At 38.7% G+C, this 8,775-nt stretch overlaps 1 protein-coding gene across 1 annotated transcript in view; it reads left to right on the top strand.

Annotated features, from left to right (window-relative positions):
- Positions 1–252: 252 nt before the first annotated feature.
- The window catches only part of itga2.2 (integrin, alpha 2 (CD49B, alpha 2 subunit of VLA-2 receptor), tandem duplicate 2), a 50,874-nt gene continuing 42,351 nt past the window's right edge, over positions 253–8,775 (top strand). The window contains exons 1-2 of the mRNA XM_051685388.1: positions 253–369; positions 3,177–3,300. Coding sequence (XP_051541348.1) covers positions 324–369; positions 3,177–3,300 — 170 coding nt within the window. The 5' untranslated portion in view covers positions 253–323. The remainder of the gene's footprint in view (positions 370–3,176; positions 3,301–8,775) is intronic.

Raw genomic sequence — 8,775 nt, 5'->3', positions numbered from 1 at the left:
TATGTTTTAGTTGATGGATGTTGACAACCTTTTCATCACATACTTCTGCCAATTCAATATTTTTGTCAAAGCAGTTGTAAGAGCATCTCATTATGTATAACTTTTAACCTTATTAATGTACTTTTACCATAAATGGTAACGTTTAATCGTTTGAAGGGGTAGGTCTACACAAGTGTTTAGTTTGAGCAATTAGTGACGTTCACCAGTTCCGTCCTTCTCCGCCCCGTTCAGGGCTGTTACACACACACACACACACACACACACACACACACACTGGACTGGATGCAGAACCACTGGAATGCTTGTGTGGATGCTGCAATAATATGGACTTTAAAATGAATGTTCTTCTGGTACTTTTCGCCTTTTTGTGTAAGTATTAACGCACACGTGCAGGAGTGCATATGTATTATTAAAATAGTCGTGTCATTTCAACCAGCCTCAATGTTAATAACACCCTCAAATTTAAATAACAGGTGGACTGTTGTGTGTTGTAGATATTTGAGAGATTTTTTTTAAAGAACATGTTTTTTGTAGATGATGTAAACAAGGCTTACCAAATATACTCTGAAATATGCGAGAGAAAATGTTTTTGCTAAGGTGTGAAAAGCCAATTACCTGTTTAAAGGGTTAGTGCACCCAAAAATAAAATTTTTGTCATTTAATCTACCTCAACAGCTATGTTGTTCCAGAGTCGTATTACCTTGTTCCGAGTTGCTGCAGTAGGTAGAATGTCTGCCTCAGTCAACAAGGATCGATGGAACAAAAGATGCTAATAAAGTGAATGGTGACTGAGGCAGTCAGTCCCTATTCTGTCTAACATCTCTTTTTAAGTTCCACCAAAGAAAATCAGGGGCTGTTCATACCGAACATGTTTTTGTGTGCGTCTGCACTGTTTTTCAATTGTTTTTGTATGTAAACATGCGTCAGGCATACGTCTTTGACTGTTAGTCACATCTCGCTGTTTTTTCATCGTCTTGTAAAGGAGCTTTGGAAGCTGTCAAGTTTAAAACAACGTAAACTTCAAAAAATGTGACCTAAGACACTGTTTCATTTGTTGCACTGCATCTAGTATTTTTTTTTTTTTTTACGTCTGAACAGCATCTACTGTAAGTCATACAGGTTTGGAACAACATGAGGGTGAGTAAATGGTGACAGAATTTCTATTTTTAGGTGAAATTTCCCTTTAAGCCTTTTTGTTTCTGTTCTTTGTCCATTTAATATGCACTGTATGTAAATGCACATGTAAATTCCAATTTGCTATTTGACATTTTTGTCAGAGGTAGTTTGATGTTATAATAGCATATTATACGAATTGGCATACTGCATGACTGCTAAAAGTTTTAAAATTCAGACAGGAAGTGAACATGTGCAGTCAGATGTGTAAATGACCACAGCAAGGAAACAATTTACCCACACAATGACCAAAATGTTTCAAATGGTAAAGAATGCTAGGCAGAAGTGTTCTCATTCTGTGTCTATTCTGAATGGTGTCAAAGATCAACATCTGAAATGGGTTATCTGGCTTACTGATCATAATGCAGGCACTGGACTGGAACAGTTTCTCTCTCTCTCTCTCTCTCTCTCTCTCATCTGTCTAACCCCACAGTCTGACCTCTCTTTTTTATGTTCCTCTGTCTTGTTTCATTTTTCCTTCAGTGCTATCTGCACACTACACTATTTAAAGGCTCTCTTTGTGTAATATCTGTGTCACTGTCTCTTTAAATTCTTGTTTCCCCACTAATAAATGGAGAACTCTGCAAGAGGAAATATATGCTGCTTGATTCATGCCTATGGACTTTATTGCACACTTTCCAGCTTGTGTTTTTCTCAGAATTTAAGAATGTGTGTAAAGTTTGGCACAGAATATCAGTACTAGACATCAGGACACATAGAATATATTCTGAATATACCAGAATATACAGTATAAAGATATTTTTTATTTTTTTTGTTGTTGTTGTTGTTGTTGTTTTTTGTTTTTTTTAACAGATGACCAGAATTGATATTAAAGGACACACAGAGAGCTTTGAGAGCATAAGTTAAACAAGTACTGATTACAAAAAATAACTCTGGCATGTTTTTCAGGAGGCAGGTCCTGTGCAGGCATGTTTCTGCATTTTAGGAGTCTTTGAATATCAGTTGAAAATCTCCTCGTTTGACCTCAGTTTTTTCTCCATAAACTTTAAGGTCAAAAAAACAATCAACATTTCAGTCAGGTCTAAAAGACCAGTCTTAATAGAAACATCTATAGTACATCAGCAATGACATTTCACAGTCATCTGAAGTATTTTTCTACAATGGGACCTGCAGAATTGTCAAATTGTGGTTTATAACATCTGATAAGGACCAGAGAAAACAATTCACATGCAGATTCTCTTATCATGTGAATTATAATGACCAATAAACCAGTTACTGCACATTTCATGAACTCAACCCATTTTGAGCAAACACACTGAGAACATTTTCCTTTGGTGTAAGTTGTGTAGTTTGCAGTCACTTAGATTTAGATTACATTTAGATTCAATTAAAATGTTTTGAGTCAGCCTTTAGAAGTAGAGGTATTAGAGTGCAGAAAAGCATTGTTTTGTCCTCTACTAAAATCTTGTCTAATTAATTGCAGCTATGAGACAGAAACTGTCTTTTATGATCAATTGTTTGAAGGCCTAAAACTCAAATAGAACATTTTAAACTGTGCATAGTTTAAAACATGACTTTTTGTTAGGTGTATAAGATACCAACTGTATTTGTTGGCAATTAAGACTATTGTTGTTTCCGCCTGTTTATTGAGCTTGAAAATGAGTTAAAAGATTTCATGCAAATAAATTCAGATGTGGAGTAAAGCTCTTGCACCATACTCATGTGGTTTATCTTTCTGTTTAGGTGCCTAAGTGTTGTTTACTATCTCCAACAGTGCCACATCAAAGTTTTACTGCACACAGTCACTCCATCCCTCATCTGTGCACATCTCATGTTGTGGCATGTCTACATATCTCTTTCCCTATTAACTGAAAAAGCACCTCCATTTTCAGATGATAGAATAGGCACTCTATCAGCTCTACTTCTACTTCCTTGTTGTTGTTTTAGGTTTTTTCAGTGTTGCATAAATGTTTGTTTATGTGTGTTGGGAGATGTTGTGTATTTACTGAGATAGGTAATAGATTTTTTGCATGTCTCTACAGGTTTTAGCATTGATATCACTCAGGAATTTAATGTAGGGACTTCAGGAGCTAAGATCTTCTCAGGGTCAGCAGCAGAACAGTTTGGCTACACTGTACAACAATTCAGCAATGCACAAGGAAAATGGTAAGATGTGTAAGATATTATGGTAAGTGTGTTTTGTTTTGTATTGGTTTTGTTTTGTTATTTTTTGTTTTGTTTTGTTCCGTTCTGTTTTGTTTAGCTTTGTTTAGTTTCTTTGTTTAGTTTAGTTTTTTGTTGTTTTTGTGTTTTGCTTTGTTCTGGTTTGTTTTGTTCTGTTTTGTTTAGATACTTTGTTTTGTTGTTGTTGTTTTCTTTTGTTTTGTTTTGAAAGTGTGTCTGTTGTTTGTGCTCACCAAAGTTGAATCACTGCCCAAAGTGACAGATGCTGAAAGTGTTGTTGAACATATGGACACATGAGAGCATCAGTGTCCAGGTAAACTTTCGACAGAGTGGTGCCAAAAACGAGTCAATAGTCAACAGGAACTCATATTATCAACCATACGTCCAGTGCTGGTCCTCCGTATAGGCAAGCTAAGCTTAGGGCCTCCGATCCGCCAGGGGACCCCCACACAAATTTTTGCTTAAGGCCCCCAAAATGCTAGGACTGGCACTGCATATGCCCTAAACTTTACCCCAAGCCTAAACCTAACTGTTAGTGGAGTACAAATGTAATTTTAAAGCAAAAAATGCAACCTCCTAATCATGCTCACCATAGTTTATGTGAACGCAATTACTTTCTGGTTTCCATAGGACCAGAACCCGTGTCTTAAAGATTGCTCCATATGGAAAGTAATAGCACCACACAGAAAGGTGAATATGTTCAGATGAATGCAAAAATGTCTGATGTGGAATGGCTTGTCAGTAATTCAGCAGAATAGGGTCATTTTCAGGGTGCATGAACATGCAAAAGCAGCATGTCATTTTTATGGTAAAGTTTAGGTCCTTTTGACTGTACTAAAATACAAACGAATTAAAAATACATCTCGATTTTGAAGCCACCATGTGGACATTTCACCTCAACATCACTTCCAGCTTCGGCCACTGGGGGCAGTGGTTTGAATTGCGGTACACTAAAAAAATTATTTGGCCTATTTATACCCATTTCAATTTTATAACAAAATTACTCAAATTGAATATTGAAATTTTTAACTAAATTAAATTAATGAAACTTTAAATATTTTGTTTTGTTTTTTAATTTTATTTTGTTAAATAATTTGTTGTTCAATTTGATGGAATTTTGTTAAGAAATTAAAATACATACGCAAATCTAAAAAATTATTTTTGAGTGTAAGCACGGACAGATTTCAACTGAAGAACTTTCGACCTCCTGTTGCTTAATTCACAGTGTGATCAGTCTGGTCAAAAAGCCGAAAATGGTACAAAATTCATAATCTCAACATAATTAAAAATGTGACTTTGACACAAATGTATGTTTATACAACAAGACTAGATCAGATCTATTTAAAATGAATTCATTTTAGTGAGAAAAAAAATGCAATTTAATTGCATGGAAAATATACACAAATATTGATACATATAGTAGGGGATTACGATTGAAAGGGGCCAGCATAGGTCTCGGGCTGTATTTAAGTCCCAGTCCATCCCTGACACCTGCTGTTTTGCATCCTCTTTCCCATGCATTTTTTATTATCTATTTTGAGTAGGTCACATGCCCTGAGCATCAAGCCTGTGACATGCTGCCCTGAATATGCATACTTACAAGTGCACACACAAATGGCTGTTTTCCCTTATGATATAGTTTCTCTCAATATACACTTAACAGCAAACACACTTCCTGTGGTCATTAAATTTGTCTGCATCCGGTAGATCACAAAGGGGCCAAGTTCCTTTAGAATCTATCTGCAGGAAAACGACTGCCTTATCAAAAAGCAAAAATTGAGGTTACAGTGAGGCACTTACAATGGACGTGAATGGAGCCGATTTCTGGAGGGTTTAAAGGCAGAAATGTGAAACTTATAATTTTATAAAAGCACACATTAATTCTTCTGTTAAAACTTGTGTAATATTTGAGCTGTAAAAGTGTTTAAATAGTCATTTTTGCATCAGACTACTGCTCTAGGCAGAGGAACTTCTAGTTATTTGTCACCAAGGTTACATTGTCATGGCAGCTAAGTTGTAAAATTGGATATAACTTTACACAGAAAAGATTAGTAAGAGATTGAATCACTCTAAAATCATGTTAACATGCATACATGTATTGTTTACAACTTGTAGCTTTACTTTTTTACCCATTCACTTCCACTGATTTTTAATTTGTAGTTATCACATTACACTTTTGTTATTGTTCATTAATGGTTACCTTTGATAAGCTTCTAATGTACTGTAGGTGTTTCTTAACAATCTCCCTGTTTTGCAGCAGGTCAAATATTTTCAGATGAGGCATTTTCCGTGCTAGCGTGGGCTGCATTGAAGGGTGTGGTTACCTTTTGTTTGTTAAACAAGGGGTTTCATGCATTAGTGTGTGCTATTCTGAATGATGCTGATGTCATCATTCTCACTGTGAGTCCAGCATTAGCTCTGACTAATCTGATTTGCCCTGTCCAAAATACACAGTAGATAGGGTGACCATATTGTGGTTGGGGGGGGCTATTTAATGCATTTGATTAAATATATTGCAACATGTATATATTCAAAAATGTATAATATTTTTATACATTTGAAATGTGTAAATCTTTAAAAAAAATAATAATAAATAAATAAAAAATGAATGTAGATGCTTGTTTCACCCCTCACTTGGCCTGATCTGTGTTTTTGTATTTTCTGAATTTTTTTAGCATTGAAGTATCAGCTTGACAGGTCAAGTACAGTGGTTGCACTACAAAAATCAGAGGAAGGGGTTGTAAAATTTTTATCATGGTCTATTTTATCCGTCCTATCAATTGACGTTTCCCTGATAAGTAGTATATTTCTAAGTCAACATTTTTTCCTCAACTTACTTTATTTATGATTCTGGTTGAGAGCGCAGAGCGCATCTGGTGACATTTTGCCTACACACACACAGTGCGCAGCTGTACATGCAGAAAGCAAGCGGGCGGGCAAGAGAGATAGAGAGTTGGTGCAAATGAGAATAAAAATTTGAAGAGAGAAAGAATAAAGTAAGCAGCTTCATAAAGGTTTCCGCCTCCGTGGTCACGAAACTCATTTTCCACCTTTTTTTAAAAATGATTTGAAAATAATAATGTGCAAAGGATTGTGGGTGATTGTAGGCCACAAAGGATACACCCAATGCATCCTCCAAAATATGGCAAATAAGGCTCCTCACAACTGAGATGGCCTTCGACGGTGCTGGATGATGTGGCAGCAGAGATATCCAGCCTAACGGGGCTGCAGCCAAGCACCTTTAGTCTGCCGCTTTCTGTCAGAATAATCATGTAAGGACACGTGAACATGAAAACCGGTGCGGAGTATCAAATACACAGAATGTATGAGAGTCCTAACTGCACGTCAATATGAAGAAGGCCAAATCCCGAACATTTATAGCCAATTTTGAAATCCCGGCTGGATGATTTTTTCCAGGTCCAAAAAAAGAGGACATGTCTGGGAAAAAGAGGATGTATGGTCACCCTACAGTAGAAACCCTTAATAAGAGACCACAAAACCTGGAGTCAGAGGGTGTCCATGGACAATGAGTCATTCTTTACCAGAATCCCTTGCTGTATCTATTTACTCAAGTTTACTTACTGTTAATAGTGATTTATGCCTTGTATCTGTTCCCTAGAGTCCCCTAAACTTTCCCAGCATAGAATTTCTTAACACTAAAAGTAGGGGTGGGTGGTGTTACCAAAACCATATGACCAAAACATTTCTGGGTTTGTTCTACGCATGCTCAGGGAGTGTTACACGCATGTTGAAGTTTGCAGACATCACCATGGTCATTGGCCTCATCCACGACGGTGACAAGTCTGCATACAGACGGGAGGTTGATCAGCTGGCTGTCTGGTGTGGTCACAGCAACCTTGAGCTGAACATGCTCAAAACAGTGGAGATGATAGTGGACTTCAGGAGAAATCCCCCCGCACGACCTGAAGTGGGACACCCACATAGACTCCATTGTGAAGAAGGCTCAGAAGAAGTTGTACTTCCTTCACCAGCTAAGGAAGTTCAACCTGCCACAGGAGCTGCTGACACAGTTCTGCTCGACCATCATTGAGTCTCTCCTGTGTACATCTCTAACCATCTGGTTTGGTTCAGCCACCAAATCAGACAGAGGGAAGCTACAACGGACAGTCAGGAATGCTGAGAGGATTATTGGTGCCCCCCTGCCCACCCTCCAAGACCTGTACATATCCAGATTGAGGAAACTTGTAGGTAGAATCACTCTGGACCCCACACACCCTGCCCACTCCCTCTTTGAACTGTTGCCCTCTGGCCAGCGCTACAGAGCACTGAGCACCAGGACATCCTGGCACAAGAACAGTTTTTACCCTCAGGCCATTTTCCTCATGAATAACTAAACTGCCTTCAGGACTCCCCCATAGTGCAATAATGTAAATACATATCTCGTACATATGTAAATTCACATATTTAATTCAATAACTGTACCCCTACCTTGCACATATATTACCACTTTCACATGTACATACACCATTCTGTTACACACTATATTGCCAAAAGTATTCGCTCATCTGCCTTTAGACGCATATGAATTTAAGTGACATCCCATTCTTAATCCATAGCGTTTAATATGACGTCGGCCCACCCTTTGCAGCTATAACAGCTTCAACTCTTCTGGGAAGGCTTTCCACAAGGTTTAGGAGTGTGTTTATGGGAATTTTTGACCATTCTTTCAGAAGCGCATTTGTGAGGTCAGACACTGATGTTGGACGAGAAGGCCTGGCTCGCAGTCTTCGCTCTAATTCATCCCAAAGGTGCTCTATCGGGTTGAGGTCAGGACTCTGTGCAGGCCAGTCAAGTTCTTCCACACCAAACTCGCTCATCCATGTCTTTATGGACCTTGCTTTGTGCACTGGTGCGCAGTCATGTTGGAACAGGAAGGGGCCATCCCCAAACTGTTCCCACAAAGTTGGGAGCATGGAATTGTCCAAAATCTCTTGGTATGCTGAAGCATTCAGAGTTCCTTTCACTGGAACTAAGGGGCCAAGCCCAGCTCCTGAAAAACAACCCCACACCATAATCCCCCTCCACCAAACTTCACAGTTGGCACAATGCAGTCAGACAAGTACCGTTCTCCTGGCAACCACCAAACCCAGACTCGTCCATCAGATTGCCAGATGGAGAAGCGTGATTCGTCACTCCAGAGAACGCATCTCCACTGCTCTAGAGTCCAGTGGTGGCGTGCTTTACACCACTGCATCCGACGCTTTGCATTGCACTTGGTGATGTATGGCTTGGATGCAGCTGCTCAGCCGTGGAAACCCATTCCATGAAGCTCTCTACACACTGTTCTTGAGCTAATCTGAAGGCCACATGAACTTTGGAGGTCTGTAGCGATTGACTCTGCAGAAAGTTGGCGACCTCTGCGGCCCATTCTTTCACAAATGTTTGTAGAAGTAGTCTGCATGCCTAGGTGCTTCATTTTATACACCTGTGGCCATG

Source organism: Myxocyprinus asiaticus, chromosome 43 (genome assembly GCF_019703515.2).
Source record: "Myxocyprinus asiaticus isolate MX2 ecotype Aquarium Trade chromosome 43, UBuf_Myxa_2, whole genome shotgun sequence".
Taxonomy (NCBI): Eukaryota; Metazoa; Chordata; class Actinopteri; order Cypriniformes; family Catostomidae; genus Myxocyprinus; species Myxocyprinus asiaticus.
Note: the sequence above shows the minus strand (reverse complement) of the source record. Positions and strands in the feature narration are given on the sequence as shown.